Here is a 20,121-nt window from a genome sequence, read left to right as displayed (position 1 = left end):
CAGTTAAATACAATTATCCACCTGGAAACCCCCATCGTTCTAAGAGGTCATACCTGTTTGCAAGCCAGGGTGACGGCAGCATTTGGGTTTCGAATTTTGTGTCCTTCGTCCAAGATCACGTAGTGCCAGTCATGCCTGCTAATATCATCTTGCATCAACCGAATGTAGGAGTAAGAAGTGATCAAAATTCCGTGACAGTGAGCAATATCTCGAATTAGTTTCTCCTAAAACGATGATAAAATGGTAAAGCCAGTTTTAAATAAGAAGTTAAAGTAAATGAGTATGACTCTTAAAATGACCACCTTGTAATCACGATGCAATCTAATGCACTTTATGAACGTGTAGTCAAACATAATACACAGAATTGTAAATACACATTATCAGCACTGGAAGTTTACTTCATCCTTCATTAACCTGTAAGCAGTAAACACCAACCAACATATCCACTATTAAGCGGTGAGACCTCAAAAGAAGACCAGAAAAAGTTACAACATGTAAACACTTAGCCAATTTTTATTTTTCCAAAACAACCTTTGTGTCAATCCTTGTCAAAGTTAAAACAACAAGGTAGATGGAAAATGATTCATTATTTTAAAACCAAAGAAACAAAATTAGGGAAAAGCCAAGGAGACAAGAAAGACAAACCCAGGAGCTCTAACGATGTACACCACGAATTCCAAGAGGATAGAGAAGAAAGGATATAAAGCAATGATTTTAAAAAATGATGGAGCAAAACATCCTAGAGTGTCAGGCAGAAACGTTGAGAAAAGACATACACCTGGGCATAGACCTACCAGATGTCTGAACTCCAAAAATAAAGAAAAATGAGAGAAAATGCTGTAGCTTCTAGTCAGAACAAAACAGAAAAAGAAAAGATTCCCTTCAGTGGGAAAGGACTCTACCTGCGTTGGACATGTTTTCTGCAACACCAAAAACGTCAGAAAGCACAGGGAAACTCTTTCCATAATTCCAGGGGGAAAGCAGTGACCCTGGATTTCTACATTGATCCAAACTAGCAGTCATGCTTGACAGAAAAAGTGAATAAACTCCACCTTCAGACAGGCTAGGGCAGAAATAAAGCAGCAAGAGACGGAATGGGTACAGCATGCTACATCCAGCCAGTGCAAGCACACAGCCACTAAAAGAGCATGGTCCCTTTCTAGGGTGGGAGACGGCCTGCTGGGGACGCTGTGCATCACAGACGGGGCACGCCCAGCAGCTGGGAGAGGACAGAGGGTCCATTACCAATCCCACCTCACAGACAAGGATGCTGGTTCAGAGACAGTAAATAACATACCAGGCCACACAGCTGGTGAGTGGTGGAGTCAGGATCTGAACGTGGAAAGGCAGCCGCCTCCCAAGCTAGAATTAACTAGATATTAGGCAACACTGCCTCTTAATTTATTATACAAGAAAAATTACATGTAATATACATACCAGTTCTTAAAATAAATTATTAAAATGATAATTAAGTAAATATTAAAGCACTGTTTTAAATACTCATGAAACTGTTAAGAAAGGTAAAATATAAAAAGGGATATATTTTTAAGTGTTACTGTAATTCCGGTTTAGTTTAACAAAACCTAGAGTGAGAAGAGACGAAAATGAAAGTGCTCAAGAATCCCACCCTGTCCAAGGGTGGTAGGGGGCACAGGGGACAGCTACTCCCTAATGCTCAACCATGAGAGAAAAACAGGTTGAAACACATTTCTAAAAAATACACACCCATTTACTGATTAACAGTTGCTACTTCAGCATAAACAGTAGAAAAGAAACAGATTATAGAACTATCACAACCACTATGGGGGAGAAAAGTAACAGAAAAGAAAAAACAGGAAATACAATAAAGAAAATAAGAGCTGGTTTCAGACTGACCATACCTGGGGTCTCCATATGACAGTGCGTTATCAGCAGCGAGACTTTCCACTGGGTAAGTGAGGCCAAAACCCAGCCTCGTGTTTCAAAGAGACCCAAACTAGACTGAGGCTCACAGGTGAAAATATGGGAATTATCAAAGATAATGGAAAAGTAAACAAAAACAGGGCAGGATTAGAAATGTAAATATCAGGGGCCACCTGGTGGTGTAGTGGTTAAGTTCACACACACAGCTTCGGCAGCCCAGAGTTCACTGGTTCAAATCCTGGGTGCGATCTACACACTGCTCATCAAGCCATGCTGTGGTGGCATCCCACATACAAAATATAGAGGAAGACTGGCACAGATGTTAGCTTAGGGCCAATCTTCCTCATCAAAAAAAAAAGAAATAAAGAAATATAAATATCAGACATAAAGAACTGAATAGAAAAATGAGGGATATTTGCATTTGAAAGGAGACAACATACTGAGAAAGAAGAGCCATGAACCTTACCCACCAAAAAGCAGTGCCACCAAACAGGAAGGCAAAGCGTTTCGAGCTGTGGTGACAAAGGGGTCCGTCCACAGCCTGCAGGGGACCTGACCACAGCCTCTCAGTTTGACAGATCAGAAGAGAGAAAGTAAGATTAAAGAAAACAAAACTTTAAAAATTAGGGTACAAAGAATCTGAGCATCACGTCTGCGAGCTCCTTTTAAAGCCGCAGCAGAGCTGTAGACACATGAAGAATCCTCACTCTGCACCCTCTACTCAGAACGGCGGAACTCAAACTGAGCAGTGAACACAATCTGCTACAGGCAAGTGAAAGACTTAACAAGATACCAACCCTAGTGAATCTTAAAGAAAAAACCTGGCGGAATTGATAAAGCAAAAGCTAAATAACTCGTTGAAAAGACCAAACAGAACAGACAAACCTCTGAAAAGTCAGCCCAAAGAACAGACTTGGACGCAAGAATGAGAAACGTCCAGAAGCGCAACCACAGACAAAGAGAATACAAAACCGTTAACCAAGGCTGCAGGCAATCTCACGCCAAACACACCTTCAGCGTGTGCCGGAGGAGGACGGCCACAAAAGGAAACTACCAAAATGGGTCCAAGAAAAATGAGACAAACTGATGAGACTAATACTGAAGAATCTGAAAGATGCTCTGCTCTTCTCACCACGCCCACCATACCCAAACAATTTTATGAGCGAAGCAGGAATCAACCTGTTATTTAAACTGTTCCCAAATAAAGAAAAGACAGACTGCACTCCAAATCACTATTATAAGGCTTGTAGCAAAACCCTGTTTTCAAAACTGACAGACATAACAGACTAGAGATCCATTATTTATAAATAAAGTCTAGCAATATATTAAACTAATAAGGCTTAGCACAGGAATGTAAGAATAACTAAATATTAGGAAACCTAACAATAATTCATGGAATCACAATCATCAAATTTTATAAAATTCAACATCTTCAAAAACGATATTATCTTAATAAAGTAGGATTCGAATATTTTTTAATTCAATGGCATATAAAAGAGTAGAAAAGGGCCAAGAAAATTCTGCGAGAGAAAATAAAGAGGAGGAAACTGCCTTCTCATATGCATAATACACTCAGAACTTCAAAATTAATAAAACTGTTTTAGAGAATAACTACACTAACTAGAATAACTACAATACCTAGTACCTATTAAAGGTTCGATTATTATTTTTGCTGTATTATTACTATGACTACTATTTTGCCATCTAGGAAGTATTCCACAATTTTCATCGCCTGCACAACGCTACACTGAAGGCCACACCTGATTTAACCGTTTCCTGACTTTTTCTCTCATGATGAACGCAGCAGTAACATGTCAGGGCTGCAGCCTTACGAACACACGCACAGGTTCCCTCAGGACTCGCCCCCATCCGCTCCTCCACCAGCACCGGCCCCGCCGCAGCTGCTAGTGCCCAGCGAGGAAAGGCAGGCTGTCCAAAGACACACGGCTCCTCCTCAAGCGCCTCACCCTGAAGTCCCGTGACTTTCAGAAGCCAGAGTTGGTTTCAATAGTTCCTCCACACCTCCATTTTCCACCGAGACCCTGGGCAGGCAGCTCTCCTGACGCTACCCCATCAGCCCCCCAAGAGAGCAGCGGCCGCTAGAAGGCATGGAGCAGGCAGCGCACGAGACGATGGCAAACACACACAGGAACACTCCATGCCCAGGGCACTCCAGGCACAGAGCCGTGTGTATGCGGAGAAAACGGACATGAAAACGACTCTAACTGTTTGGGGCTTGACATACAGCAGAAGTTAAAATACCATTCACACTTACAAAATGCCCACTGGATCATAACCAAACCCTGCAATGCAGGTCCACTTGCTCATGGAGCCTGGACCTGCTGAGCGCTGGATGCACACCCTCCCCACGGTCATTCCATAAACCGCCATGGAACACCACCTCCACCAGGATTCTGGGCATCACTTCACCACAGTTAAACAAACGCAATGCCAAGCCTCTCGCATACACACCACTGGAACCGCAGTTAGCTTCTTCTGCATGTTTAAGGACCTAAGTTTATTTGGAAAATTCTGTAATGTTAGCTGTAGAAATACAGAATTTCTACTATATTCAGAAAGATGTATAATGCTGAATAAGAGCTAAGCCACTTTTATAAAAAGAGTAAGAAATGTTTTAAACGTCCTCATTGACAGTACAACCTCCCCTTAACAGCCACTGGGTAAAAAACACATCCAAGACTATTTGTTTTCACCTGATTCCATCTCAGAATTCTATAACTGCCTAGACTGGAGTTTCAATAATGGTGAATTGTTGAATATTATGGACGTCTCTATCCAAACACTTAAGACAAATCATCTCGGGCGGTTTCAAATTAAAAGCTTGTAAAATATGTAACCTCTCCTAGTTTTTGCAATTAATAGGGTACATCTGCAATTAGCCTGACTTACTGAATGCAGTGCTGTTGTCATTAAAAGATGTCTGTGAAAGTGCTGCTGTTATTATGGGGGCTCAGGAGACCAATCCCTCCTAGAGGGCAAACAGTGGACTGGTGGAAAACAACAGCCATAAATCACGCTGTCAGGGAGCGGGCAGCGTGGAGAGCAGCGCAGGCACATGAAGGCCATTCACCGTAAACACAGCACGCAGCTTCCCGGCCAGGATTCACTGCACCTGTAATTAATTAAAACTTCCTTCAAGCTAAATCTTTAATAAACAAGGATTTGTGCTGACAATGAAGGAAAAAAGGGCTCCAGCAACACAATTTTACAATATACCTCACGGAACAAGCACGGCATCCATCATTGTTTCTATCAGGTGCACGCACTGTCTCTGAAGTTAATGGGAATCATATCACTTTGTGTTATAATTTGTGTACCTGGAATGGGTCTGAAATATTTAGGATGCTTGAGGGACCATGTGGCCCTTTCTACTTTTATTTGGTATGTTTTTGCTCAACTCCCATCTAGCATTTTAAAAAGCTAAGTCTTTTTCACTCTAGCGTTTCAGAAAACAGGGCTTTCAAAGAACACGTGATGGTGGTCTCATCAGATGGCCAAGTGTTTGCGTGGTCTATTCTTCAATCACAATTTGCATATCCCAAAGATAATTTTAACATTCCATTTTACTATTTCCATTTGGGGCCAAACGTATCTGGACATAAGGAAAAGGTCTGGACATGACTGACCACGAACACTTTTGACAAAGCAGGTCGTGAACTTTCTATCCAGAGCATATTTATACTGAATCAGTCAGAAAATAAAGTTGCTTTTCTCAACTACTGAGATGAAGAGGTCTACAGTATTCTTTGTTTCTAATAGTAGAATTACCTGAATAAATGTTATATGCCAGGGACTACACTAAGCTTTTTGTACACACATATTAACCCTACAAATCCTCACAAAATTAGCAAAAAGTACCCATTTTACAAGGGATCAAACTAGGCTTAGAGAAGCTAAGTGACTTGCACAAGGTCACAAAGTTATAAAATGGCAGAGTTAATTCTCAAACCCTGGTCTGGCCATCACAAAATCTATGCTTTTAGACCTTTATGTCAATGTTGTATTTCCCACTCTTAGGCCTCTAAATGCCATGATTGATCAAAATGAGATAAAATTCTCTGAATTATCTAAAATATTCCACACAATTACTATATCCTACATAGCAGAAAAAGGTGGGAGATATACAAAGTGGCAACCATTTCAGAATATAAGCAAGAAAGTTCTCTTTACACATCCCCAACAAACTGAAAAAAGGGTCGTTAGTAATTAAATAAACTTTACAACACAGTGCTAAAGATGTCACCACCCACTGTGAGTTATGGGATAAGCATCACAAAACTGCCTCCTTTTATTCTCTTTTCATATATTTTCTTTCTTCAAGAAATGGTTAGCTTCTCAAGGTCAGTTAAAAACATCATATCCATGTTTTGGAGCCCTAACAGCATCAAACACCTGGAATATCGTGCTTATAATTGTTTAACAAATAAATATTAATCAACTCACATAAGTTTCTCTCTGTTAGAAAAAAGGGATCACAAAACATAATGAGAAAAAGAAAATCTTAGATTCCTATTAAATGAGATTTCAACTGACCATTGAAGGAGATTCAGAAGCCTGAAAATATCTTTATCTGATTTGATCATTTGGTTGAAAATATTAGCCACGTATTTTTTTGCATGGTTGCTGGGTGTACATTTGATAATTCTATATACCGTCAATCCAAGAGAATATTAACAAAGATAATATGGATGAAATGGTGAGAGAGGTGGGAAGCTAAAAGGCAATTTGGGGAAGAACGACAGATGTGCTCCATCAGAAATTGTTTGATTATTTGACATCTGCTCTCTAAACGAAAAACTTTCAAAATCTTACGTTGCACTAGCTACAACAAATCATTACAGAAATAAAGATAATCTGCTTGAATGATAAATAAAACAATTCTGGCATTATTGCTCTTTTAAGTTTTCTAAAGAGAAATTTTCCTCTCTTTCCCATTTTCTCCAGCACTGAGCGTCCCTATCCCAGAGGGCCACCATTGCTTTTAGGCAGGACAGCCGGTGAACAGAGAGAGCTGCCCCATGGCGGCAAGGGATCTCAGCTGGTAAGGATGGAAAGAGGTCAGACATCAGATGCTGGGTTAGCAGTGAGACCAGCACTGAGAGAGTATCTGAAATATGAATAAGAAACAAACTCCACAGCAACCTAACACACATGTGCAAGCCAACAGGTGTGTGTGGGGTGTTGACAAGGATCTGCACATAAAAATAGAAAGGAAGGGGCACAAAGGTCAAATGCCCCTTCAGTGTTTGAATCCAGAAGCCAGTTCTGATCTTGGAAGTGTTACTAACCAGGTGGGTGCAAAGGAATTAACACATTCTTAATGTGTTATCATCACAAATAATAAACTGATATTAACATTAATAATAAACTGTGTTTCTAAAGTGGGGAATATGGTTTCAAAGATGCGAAAGACTATGTTTTTCATGTTCTGCATAACAGCTTACCTCTTTAAACATTTGAGATAGTTTACAATGGAAAAGGAACCGGAGAAAGTTAAGGGTCAGAGTAAAAACACAAGTCTACCACTTTTCCTCAAAAGTTAGGTAAGAAACTTCAAGTTGAACTCCTTGGAAAACTGTAAAGCACTAAAAAACTTATGAACAATCATATGAATGCATGTGCCTGTGTGTGCAAAACAACCTCAGAAGGTAGAATCATTGTAAACAAAAGTGAAATATCTATTTTCCAAGGTTTTGCCCCCCAAATCAGAAAGCAGGTCTCATCAACAGAGACACTGACCAATGTCAATTCTATTTCCATTAATGAGTGAATGTACTCTATTTACATGAGCTAGTTCTTCGGGTTATAATAACAGAGGGAATGTGGGTAAGCCACGCTATAGCTGAAGACGTGAAACAGCTTCACCAGCCCAAAAGAAAATAAAATGATAAAGAACAACACACACAAAATTTGCCTTCTAATGACAAACATCAACCAGTGAACCCAACTACAGGATTTTGCTATACAAAACATTAAGAGATGTCAACAGAAGTGAAAAAAGGAATCAAAATGTTTTACAAGGGGGCCAGCCCGGCGGCGCAGTGGTTAAGTGTGCATGTTCTGCTTCAGTGGCCCGAGTTCACCAGTTTGGATCCTGGGTGTGGACATGGCACTGCTTGACAAGCCATGCTGTGGTGGGCGTCCCACATATAAAGTGGTGGAAGATGGGCACAGATAGCTCAGGGCCAGCCTTACTCAGCAAAAAGAGGAGGATTGGCAGCAGATGTTAGCTTAGGGCTAATCTTCCTCAAAAAAAAAAAAAGAACAGTTTTACAAGGATGATGACAGGAGAGTTACAACAATTTCCTTTGACTAGAAAAACAATCCAAGCTATTATTTTCATACTGCTAACATTCCCTTTTTTTCCTTTGACCATTGCATTTATCCTACTTCACTACTTATTTTAACTCAATTTGTTTTCCACTTAACATTTCAAATTAAGGGTAAAGTCAGCTGATTTAACAAGAGCTAGGAGAAACAGGATTCCATCTCACCAAACCAGAGCTACCAAACTATAGCTACCCCTGACTCCCTTCCAGCGAAGTTCCAGTTACTCAGATCACACACACAGCGGGAATTCGGAAGAAAAGGGGTATGGGCAATACAGAGCCACTGCGGTTTAGCGGCTCGCCTGTGTCCAGCCCAGTGAGGGCTCCATCCAGCAGTTCTGGAGCAGCACTGCGTTCACGGGGGTGCACGAAAGCTCACTCAAGAGATCGGAAGACGCAGGAGAGAAAGAACACAGAACAAACCACCACTTCTTTCAACACAGCAGCCTGCAAACCCACCCTGGAAATGCCTAATTACTATTTACTCAGCAAATGCTTACGGTGCACTTGTGACCATGAGTAAGACGCAGGCCCACTCTACGAAGCTTACAGTCCAGATGCTGAGACAGACAGAAAATGTAAAGAGCATAATAGGACCTGGCTATGCCACCCACAGGAGCACAGATAAACCTCCTTTCTGATAACGTGGCCAAAACTACAAATAAGTGAGGAAATACAACTTTCGAAATACAGTGATTACAGTTATAGAATGATCAAGGACTCAGACAACAAAAAGCAACTTAACTGAAAGCAACAATACAAACTGTAAAACTCTCAAAACGGCAGGTTATTCTTTTGTTCATCAAAAGTATGTTTTAAAAGCATATTAACAAATGGGTTTACCAATTAAGAGTTATCATTTTACATTTTGTACCCACTTTCCTAAAACTGTTTAAAGCTGCTAATGCCCCAAATCCAGCCAGTCACCTGCTACGTACACCCCTGATTTACAGCCCCGCTCACAGACTCAGGCTGTGGAGTCCTGTCTGCACCCAGCTGCGTTTCACTGGACAACAAACACATCTCAACACCACCAGAGTGTGAGCACGGTAAACCTACGTTCAGAATTGTTTTGAAACTACCGAGCTCCAAGTACATGAGTAACAATAAGTTTAATGCAGGAAAGAAACACAGGAACATACATTTCAGAAATACATGGACCAAAGAACAAACAAATATGTAATGTGGAAGGCTTTAAAACAAAACAAACAAAAGGTAGTGAGCCCTGTAACGTTACCTTTCTGTGGGTACAGGAGCCAGTCTCATGCAGAACTGCCACTCGGAAGGGAGGCCACCACGTGTGAAATTCCTTCACCCACTGGTGCATCACTGTCGTCGGACAGACAATGACAGTCGGACCCAACCCCTCAAACCTGCACCCAAAACATCCAAGAAGGAAACACAACCATGAGTGACAGCACATGGATCATCAACTGCCAAAAAACAAGAAACAAACAAAAATTTAACAGTTCCGAAAGGAAAATCCTAGCTATGGAAATTTATTGATATTTTCTTTAAAGAAAAAGCTAGTGGAGTTAAAACCCAGTAAGTGAAATCTGTACGATCCCATTTCTCAATTAGGGGATGCCAAGTACTAAGAGAAAACACCAGCTAATACAGTAAAAGACAGCATCCATAGCAAAGTAAAAGAAAAATCAAACAAGAATTATGCAACAAATACTTCTCTTTCCTCTTCTATTCCAGGTTAGTGAAGGTGTTACACAGTGCATCTTAACCTCAGTGAATGTAAGGGTATCCTAAATCCACCTGAAGCTTCAGAGTCTACCAAGAGTTTTCACCCACAGAATTTCAATCAATCTCGGAGCCCTGGGAAGTGGGCAGGACAGACACCCTCTAGTGTTCGGGGGCCCTGAAGGCTGGCGTGACCAAGGCAACGTGGCTTCCAGGAGACGGAGCGATGCCTGAAGTCAGTCTTCTGCCAGCTGCAGCCCGCTCCTGCACCACGTCATGCTGCTCGCTTCTCCAGGGGATGAAAACCCAGCAGGGGAGCATCACAGCGACTGTTTCCACCAAAGTGTCCCCACGGCACCAGCCGTCATCCTCCTCCCACCTTGCCTTCCTCCCACGTCTCCTAATCCAGTGGAGAGAACTGTCCCCGACTCTCCGGGTGCCCAAATTGGAAATCCAGGCCTCATCCCTGGTCTGTCCCTCTTGTTCTCCACTGTATCCAACCTACGCTGGGTCCATGTCACACCTACCTCCTAAACCCCTCCTGAAGTCACCCTGTCTCTCTGTCTAGACTGTCCATACTCCAGTTCTGGCCACTATCATCTCTTACACGGGGAACTGCACTTTCTAGCATGACCATTTCAAAAAAGCAAAATCTGAATGCCTCATCCCTTTGCTTAAAAGTCCTAAAAGCCTTTTAATGTTTGCCCACTACTCGTGGGACAGTCTGAACACCTTAACCTGGCCTCTGAGACCACGAGGACTGACCTGTGCTGGCCTCTTCAGCCTCATCTCTCTCCCTGCCCAGACCCCAGCATTTGCTTCATGGCTCAGCACTCCACCTGCCAGCCCTGCCTGCAGTTCTCACAAAGGGCACGCTCCTCCAATCTCCCAACCTTCGCCTGTCCCTTCTTACCTTCTTATCCTAGCCACCGTCCATTGTCCTTCAGCCCTCAGCTTCTTCTAGTCTTCCCTGCCCTTTTCTCTCTAGTTGGGGTAAGGGCCCTTCCTTGGTGCATCTGCACTAGTTAGTGCCCTATACTAACCCTATCGTAACACGTATCACCCTTATTGTACTTGTGGGTTAGATGCTCCCTAAGCTCCTTGAGGGTGTAGCGACAGCCTCTTCTTCAAATGATCTCAACGCCTAGACCACAGGAGGTAAGTAATGAATACTGGCTTTATTAAATGAAAACTTTTTTTTTTAAGTTGGAAGAAAATATATTGAAACGTTGAAAGATGATTTCTGAGTTGGGGAATCACAAGTCATTTTTATTTTGTTGCTACAGCTCAATAAAAGATTCCTGAACTTAAAATAATTTTCCTGTAAGTTACTCAGAGTAAATCATGCAGTGCTTGAAATATTAAAAATAATTTTCTGGAGCCGGCCCGGTGGCACAGCAGTTAAGTGTGCACGTTCCGCTTTGGCAGCCCGGGTTTGCCAGTTCTGATCCCGGGTGCGGACATGGCACCACTTGGCATGCCATGCTGTGGCAGTCATCCCACATATAAAGTAGAGGAAGATGGGCACGGATGTTAGCTCAGGACCAGTCTTCCCTGATGCGGGGTTGGTGAGCTGAGGAGTCGAAAGAAAGATTTCTTGGACTCTCAAGGTCTGGCAGTAGTGCTCTTTTATTTAGAGAAGAGTGTGGAATAGCATGGGGACAGGACCCAAGGGCAGTTAAGAGCTGCTGCTGCATGGGGACAGGACCCAAGGGCAGTTAAGAGCTGCTGCTGCATGGGGACAGGACCCATGGGTAGTAAAGAGCTGCTGCTGCATGGGGACAGGACCCACCGGCAGGAGGAGATGCAGCTGAGGAGATGCTGCTGCCACTGCTGCTGCAAACATGGGTTAAGAGTAGGGCTAAATTTAAGGCCTAGGTATGTGAGTTATCTCTTTACAAGACAAAGGAAAGAATATGTAAAAAGAGTTATTAAAATGGTATCAGTGCCAGTGGGGTCTGGTTATTGGGTGGTCTTATAACTTTTAGATAAGAATCAAACCAGATTAAGTAAATGGCAGAAGCCACCGCTTAAATATTACCTTCAGCTAAAGACAAAGGAGGATGTTGGGGTGGGGGTCAGTTACAGGAGGTTGCCAGACAGTAAACAACTTAGGTCCTTGCCTTCCCCATTAAGAGTTTCTAGAGATAAGGTCATCCCTCCTTCTTCCTGGTGCAGAGAGGGAGACATCCCCCACAGATGGAGACTTCCTTCACAAATGCAAATGTCTCTCATCAAAGGGCAAGCAAATTCCACTCCTCAGAGCCTCCTTCTCATCTGCCGTTTTTAAAAGTAACCAGCCTAAAATAATCCTCATCATTCCTCAGCAAAAAGAGGGGGACTGGCAGCAGATGTTAGCTCAGGGCTGATCTTCCTCAAAAAAAAAAAAAAATTTCTGCAGAACTGAAAAATACCTTATAGCTCTAACAGAACAGGCCATACTTAAATGAGGCTTAGCCTACACTCCAATGTGACACAGGCCTCTACTCACTTTAAACCCTCTCACCTCCAGCTACAGTCACTGCCCCACTGCTCCACAGAAAGCACTCAGCTACAGACGCCAGAGACTGCACGAGGCCCTGACACTTCTGCACAATCCCTAAGCCACACTCTGCTCCTCATCAAGGCACATCCTGGGCAGGCCCCCCTCAAGCTCCCTGGGGAGGGCGTGAGTCTGCCCTGGCCCCTTCCATAACCATATTCCTTTCTAAAGGATTAAACGAGCCAGCTTCTTTCTATTCTCCAAGGACAAGAGTTATCATCAGTACACACTTAGTAGAGATTAGGAAAAAACCAATCAAAACCTGTCTAAAATATTTTTTAAAAACTCACTTTCAAATAAGCATAAATGTATACACAGGCTTTTTTAGGTTGTAACATGCTTTCCGTAAACTGCTACATTGATGACTCACACTTTGTCATTTAAGGCCAGTACTTTATCCTGGCTGAACGTCTGTCTGGCATCATGACGTCTTTAATTTCTACCGTTCTCCCTCTATTAGAAGACTATGGAGGTTTGCACGCGGAGTGGAAATCTAGGAGCAGACCCAGACTGTTCCTGAACCACAGAAGGGGCAATCAAATCCATTAACAGTCACATCAACTGAACCACCCTTTTCCAACCCTCAATACCGGTGAGATGAGCATAAGAAACGGCTAAATGTACTAGAGTGATTAGCATCAATTACCAAACTGGCTAGAATTCCTTTCATCTTTGATTATCATTGATTATCTAACGAATTTAGGACACACCAATAGCTCCAAGGTCAAATATTTCAGCCTGCAGGATGGAGATCTGCTACTCATAGCTTAGAATGTACCAGAAATTACAAAGTAAAATCTTTACCTTTGAAAGTTGATTAACTTTTCCAGGCCATTTATTGGTAATTAGGAATTTACTAAATGATATCCAAGACTTTAAAGTATTAACTGAAGTTTGAAAGGTAGATAATTTATCTCCTCTCCATCACAAAATTCAGGGGGCCTACCATTATAACATGAATGGCAAAGTGAAGAGAAGGCAGTAGGTTATGAACTGGGAACACAACAGCCAATACAGTTTTATTAGCCACATGTAATATGCTTCTCCCTCTTTTAAAAACAAACACACATACAAAACACATTAAAAAAACAATTCTTTTAACCATGAAGTTTCTTCTTGGTACCCCAGAGACTTACACTGTTTCAATGATGATGGACCTTAAAAGTGCAACACTAAGACCATCTCAAATTAGCCTCAAATCTACAGCTTGCAAGAGTTCAGAGAAAATGTAAATAGCTAATGAAGCCACACCAGCTCATGCAGAACTTCATCTGACTATTCATCTGACTATTTTTCTTTAGGACACAAACATAGAGGAGAATTCCAAGTTCATTTAGTTTGAGGAGAGGACATATTATAAAATTGTTAGAAAAATGCTAAAAACAATTTGCTCTGGCACATGGATGTGGAGGGACCAAGCTCCCCAGTACACCTCTATCCAGAAAGAGCCCAGTTGTTGGGTTGAAATATAACCGCATTCTAGGAAGCCACTTGTACCAATACTATTTTAATAAAGACGATCTGGGCTAGAGTCCAAGGTGCCACACTATTTCATTACGGAAAAGAGGATATGAGCATTGATAGCTAATTGATTACAGCTGCTGCTCATTATTAGCCCTGCCTTCACTCCTAGTAGGATTGTCCCCACTCAAGAGAGCACGTTTTAATTTTTAGATCAAAACTACACTGCAGGGATGACTTAGGTTTCTCAGGCCCAGAGTCGTAGACTCCACACAGGTTTCACGATAACAGGAAGGGAAGGGAAGAAAAGAGATGGGAAATAGGAAAATCCCAGAAATCATTTAAGAAAGTCCTAGAAACCATCTGGGGCAGCGTGGGGCATTCCAGTCATTAAAAAAAACCCAAGTAGAGTTATGGAGCCAAGCCAACCAAAGGGCTATTTAGAATAGGGCATTTTTAAAAACGCTAAGCTCATGACAGTCATAGAAAAGAAAACACTGAACACACATCTTCAACTTTGACTTTTCCCTTGGGCGGGAATATTTTGTGTATTTCTAGGCAAAACGTTAACAGACTTCTAACATTTGAAGAAAAACCTCTACAACAATATAACTTCCTTGTAAATAAAAACAACAAAACATTCAGTATTTAAAAATCTCCAAATGTTTTCTCCACTTACTACATCTCTATAAACATTTCTAAAATATTCTCAAACTTCAAGTACTCCTCATGAGAAGTGTTGATCTGCTAAATTAATAAAAGAGTAAGGAATAAAAACAAAGCACGAAACTCCAAAGATTAAAAGAAAAAAGTTCTTTCCTCGATAGTTCCCGGTTTGTATCTGGCTCTCCACTGAACACTTCTCTGCGATGAACCAGAGGCCAGGACAGTAACTTTCTGCAGATGCTGACTTCAGGCTCACTGACACTTTTTAAAGGTGTCTCGGAATCGTCCCTAGTGATGCCTGAGGTTTCTACCACATAACCGTCTGGCAATTATCTTGCTGTTCCTCATCAGATAAGCCTATTGGAATCAAGGAGTTCCTGGATTATCTGGTTCAAGATGAAATATCCCAGATAATTTACCTAGATTATTTTTACCAATACGGGCTTCCATAAAGCCAGTTCACAGCTTGAATATTGAGACGCTCACTGTATGTCAAGATCAAGTATTTCAGGCCTACTGGACTGAACTAGCACAGTTTAAATGCTTATTCTTTCAGAATACTAAAGCTTTAATAGTTTATTTAAATTCCTAAAGAAAATAAAGATTATAATCCTAACATAATTTTCTACCATTTTAGACAGTCACTTAGGTCCTGGCTTTAAAATTTACATAAAATTCTTAAAGATGGGAGGGGGGTAGAAGGTATAGCGAGCAGACAAGTAACTTCGTTTGAAAAAAGCGCTGTCTATGAATGCTGTCACGCACACTGATTATAAAAGAAATTCAGGAGAACGGCTTCTCTAAAGCTCCAACTTTCCCCAGGAACAGACTTTGCACTTCCTGCAATGCTCACCTGGTCTCCTGCCAGAACAAACATTTTAATGTAAAATTTAATAAATGGAACTAAAGGTATTATGCCTAATTTAAAATTCCATATTGTGTAAACTATTGATATTAACATAATTGAGTTTGTAAACAATCCATTTGCAGAAGCTAACCTTAGACACTGTATTGACCCAAAATATCTAGTGGGGCTCATCTGCAAAATGAAGCATCAATGCCTGGAATTCATTAAAAGTGTTACATGTTTAATTTCTCCTGCCCTACAGCTCCATTGTCTCGTAAAAATTTTCCTTTGATGTCCCCCACTAAAAGAATTAAAGGAATATTGTAATTGAAATGTCATCAATAATTCACAAGACCCTCCTCCACAGCAATACATCTGATGAAATATTAATTGAGCTCCACAGACTGACAGTCTGCAGAGGAGCACTTGCCTGTAATTTGAACCACGAGTCCTGATCTTGCTGTAGCTCAGACCTGCCAAGAAGGCAATTATCTGGATGGTCTTACCCAATCCCATTTCGTCTCCCAGAATTCCTCCTGCCTGCTGGCAGTGCAATTCCCACAGCCACCTAACACCTGTCTGCTGGTACCTACAACAACAAACACCAACAAGAAAAAGAAAATGGCAAATGGTGGATAAAACAGATCATAACAGAAAGCACTCATGAATTAATCATTGGGCTAGGTTCTAGCACCAGTCAGAGAAACATGCCGGATGTGTGTTTTACATGAGTATTATATTTACAAGGTCATACATTTTTGATTACATCGGCATAAAATCACAAATTTTTCTTTACAGAACGTTAAAACATTTCTAATTAAACTGATAGATAGGGTAATTAGGGACTATTTCATTTCTTTTCCAACATTAGAAATAGTTTGGTAAACCAGCATGAATTTATTATCTTTTATTCAATATCCTTCTGGAAAAAAACTGAAATATTTTCAGTTATAGACTTCCAATAATTTTTCTATGAAAAAGAGGCATTAATATTTACTTGTTCAATCTGAACGGCATCAAAATACAGGAGAGAGAACACCACAATTTACAATATACATACTGTTGAAAAGTCACTTGGTAATCAAGTTATCTTTTAATAGAAAAAATTAAATTTTGAGTCCATAAACAAGTCTGAATAATAGGGCTGTTCACAAAATTAGTACTTAACAGATGATTCTGTCATATTACTAGCAAATGCAAAAAAAAAAAAGAACAGCTTAAAGAGTCAACAATATAAAAGGTCTTTTTTAATATTTTAAAATTAAAACTCGATTTAGATACTAGAACTCGATTCAGGTACTTTATCATAGATACAAAAAGATCAGAGCTATTACAATAAGGAGTACTGGTCAAAGAGAAATAGTATATTCCCCTCTAAAAAAAAAACGGAATTCGTATTTTCCTTTCTCCATCAATGGCATGTTTAATCTATAATCTAAAAACGAAGTTAAAGGAATAATGCAAAAAGCATTTCTGAGAGTGAAAGAAAGATTTAACATTATAGAATGGTATGAAGATTATTTGCCAAGTTAAAAAAAAAAAGGCAAAAGCAAACAACACAAGTTAAAAGACAATGAAATCCAGGGGCCAGCCGGGTGGTGTAGTGGTCGAGTTTGCGCGCTCCACTTTGGCAGCTGGGGGTTGGTGGGTTCAGATCCCGGGCATGGACCTACACCACTTGTCAGCCATGCTGTGGTGGCGACCCACATATCAGGTGGAGGACTGGCACAGATGTTAGTTAGCTCAGGGTGACTCTCCCTCAAGCTTCCTCAAGCTACGTATTTCTACCTAAAATCTCATTATGGACTTCAGTCCCTGTTAAACTAGTTTTATTTAATCTCCTCTCAGTAAATATGTCAGAATTAACTTTCCCCCAGTATTTTGCAAATCAGTTCCAAAAGTTTGACTCTAGCTGTTGCCATTATTATCATATAAGGAAAACTCTGAATGAGAATTTTGCTGCTTGTTAAGTTTGCTAAATTAATTATAATTTACACACTGAATATGTACCCTGGAAAAGAGGATTAAAAATAAAAGCACAATGAAGTCTAGTGTGGATAAAAGATCATTTAATTTGGGAAGAAGGACTAGTTCTATTAACAGGTGGTATATAATCAGGGAATCATGGTACCACTTAAGGAGCCCACAGCTGGGGAGGCACCAGGGCAGGTGGTTTGGATTTAGCCTCAAAACCATCCTGCATGGAGATGGTCAACCCATTTTATAGTTAAGAAACAAAGGCAGAGAGAGGTTAAACAACTTGCCAAAGGTCACATTGCTAGAAAAAAATGAACAAGCCAGAATTGAAATCCAGAACCTCTGATTCCAAAGTGATTCCACCTTAGAGATAATTCTGACCAGTGGCTTTCAAAGAGGGGTTATTTTGTTCCCTAGGGGAAGTTTGGCAATACCTAGGGACATTTTTGGTTGTCAGAAGTGGGAAAATCCAATTGTCATCTACTGAGTAGAGACCAAAGAAGCTGTTCAACATCCTACAACGCACAAGACAGTCCCTACAACAAAGAATTTTTCAGTCCAAAACATTACTTGTGCTGAAGATGAGAAAGCCAGCTCCAGGAGAAAGCTGGCTGTGAACAACCACCCTAGGGCAATCTCAGCTTTGGAAAAAGACGCACTCAGAAAAGCCTCCACAACACCAACGTCCAATCCGCCTCCAGAATCACTAAATTCTAGTCGCTCCGGAATCGCCCTCCCTTTACTGAGGGACAGAAGAACTAGGGGACCAGCTCCTTGGGCAGAGCAGGAACCAAAATCTGCCAGGGATCGTTCCAGTGCTTCCAATGCCTCTCTTTGTTTGGGGCCATTCAACTTAAAGTGGGAAGACTCTGGAGAGAAGCAATCAAGAAATAATGAAAGGAATAAGAAACTGTGACCAGCCTGGTATCCCAGAGGGAGCCTGGACATCTGGATTCTATGTGACCCAGGAGAGGCAGCAACAGTGCGCCGGGGGTTTCCTCATCTACACGTGTAATCTCCAAGGGCGTTCAAACAGCAGAGGATTGTGTTTCTACGAGGATGATTAACACCACAGAAATGACGTAAGGAAAAATATCTAACAGGCAGCTCCGTAAGTTACATCACTACATGGAAATCCCCAACAACTGGGGACCCTGTACAAAGACAGCAAAGAGCAGCTCTTTCTTTCTACAAAGGCCCTGGGACAGCACAGCACACTGGCTGCTGGGCACGTACTGCTGGATGGGAGTCAGGGCCTGGGGTCTGGTTCGGGCAGTGCCGCTGACTGACCCAGGTTTTGTTGCTTCACTTTCCTAATAATAAACCCTGTAAAACAACTGCACACTTTAAGTGAAAACGGGTTATAGAATTCAGTTTTCAGAACCTTTGAAAAGTACATAACAATTACTCTTTAGGGAAAGTCAAAGATTTTTACAAACTATTGTACAATAGTAAAGAAACTACTATACTCTGCCCCCCCTCCCCCTGCCCCCCCAAGACTGAAGCATCACAAATTAAGCACAGACAGTTGGTCTACCTTGGCATTGTCACGCTAACCTGAGACTGCATTGACTAGTGTGGCTGAAAGGAAGGTCAAAAGATGGAAGTTTGTCATTTGATTGCTAAATTATACAGACAAATGCATTTGCTGGGCAAACTTTCAAAACAGAATTTTAAAAGTTAAATATGATCTTGCAGAAAATAGCACTTAAACAGATAATTGTGCCTTCGGACTCCCTTGTGTACAACTATACCCCGTTAATTTAATTCCACAGAGTGTGGTAAATACCATAAATATCTATCTAGAGCTTAAAATTAAATTGGCCTGCTAAAATTAATCATAAAAGAAAAATGCTGGCCATCAATCTTACTACTTTTTTTTCATATAGCAAAAGAAAAGGAACAGAAGTTTTATAAGATTTATGAAATATTTCACATTCTGTATTTGAGGGAGAAAAGATGAAAATAGCAAAATACTTTCCAGGAATATGTAATTAAGACAAATTTTTAAAAAACATGTATTTACACTAACTACAATGGGTTAACAGTCAATACAATGAATCCTGTATCCTCTTAGTAAGCAAAGTTTGGTTCTATTAACTGTGAAATTTGCTAAAAATCTGAAATTTATACAAAAATGCACATTCAACTTGATCCTTGAGGATATTTGCCATCTCACCTACTACACATGTACAAGTATCTTGTCTTTGTTAAGTCAATTTAATCTATAATTTGGATACTCCTTCTGCTAGTACAACACTGATACTATTTGCCCTGTTCCTTAAGAAGCAATCACTTTAGAGAAGATGCAAAGAGTTACCTATAGACGTTGTCTTTATTTACCTTCCCATAGTTAATTTTCATTTGGGAGAAGCCATAAACAAAGCAGCCACCTCTTCGGACTATAAAATGTCTAAAAAAATTACTAGGCGTTCAGATTTGAACTTCTTCACAGCTCTGCCCAGTTATGGCAATCTAACCAAGACACTTTAAGTCTTGAGGATTCAGCTTTCCTACATGTTTAGTGGGATAAAATAACTACTCTCCACCCTCTTTGTTCCCCTCATCCCCGAGAGGAAATTAAAACTATAATATACGCTCTTGGAGAGGAAATATAAAAAGCATGTTATTTTTATTTTTATTTGCTAAAGAAGATCTGCCCTGAGCTAACATCTGCACCAATC

The 20,121-nt window shown here is 40.8% G+C and overlaps 1 protein-coding gene across 2 annotated transcripts in view; it reads right to left on the bottom strand.

The window, feature by feature from the left end:
* The window catches only part of ERCC6 (ERCC excision repair 6, chromatin remodeling factor), a 70,554-nt gene that overhangs the window by 19,773 nt on the left and 30,660 nt on the right, over window positions 1–20,121 (bottom strand). For both annotated transcript variants that reach the window (XM_044759343.2, XM_070493116.1), the window contains exons 7-9: window positions 15,891–16,049; window positions 9,490–9,625; window positions 54–224 (exon numbers count right to left, since the gene is read on the bottom strand). In XM_044759343.2, coding sequence (XP_044615278.2) covers window positions 54–224; window positions 9,490–9,625; window positions 15,891–16,049 — 466 coding nt within the window. The remainder of the gene's footprint in view (window positions 1–53; window positions 225–9,489; window positions 9,626–15,890; window positions 16,050–20,121) is intronic.

The sequence above is a fragment of the Equus asinus genome, chromosome 2 (genome assembly GCF_041296235.1).
Source record: "Equus asinus isolate D_3611 breed Donkey chromosome 2, EquAss-T2T_v2, whole genome shotgun sequence".
In the NCBI taxonomy this organism is placed as follows: Eukaryota; Metazoa; Chordata; class Mammalia; order Perissodactyla; family Equidae; genus Equus; species Equus asinus.
Note: the sequence above shows the minus strand (reverse complement) of the source record. Positions and strands in the feature narration are given on the sequence as shown.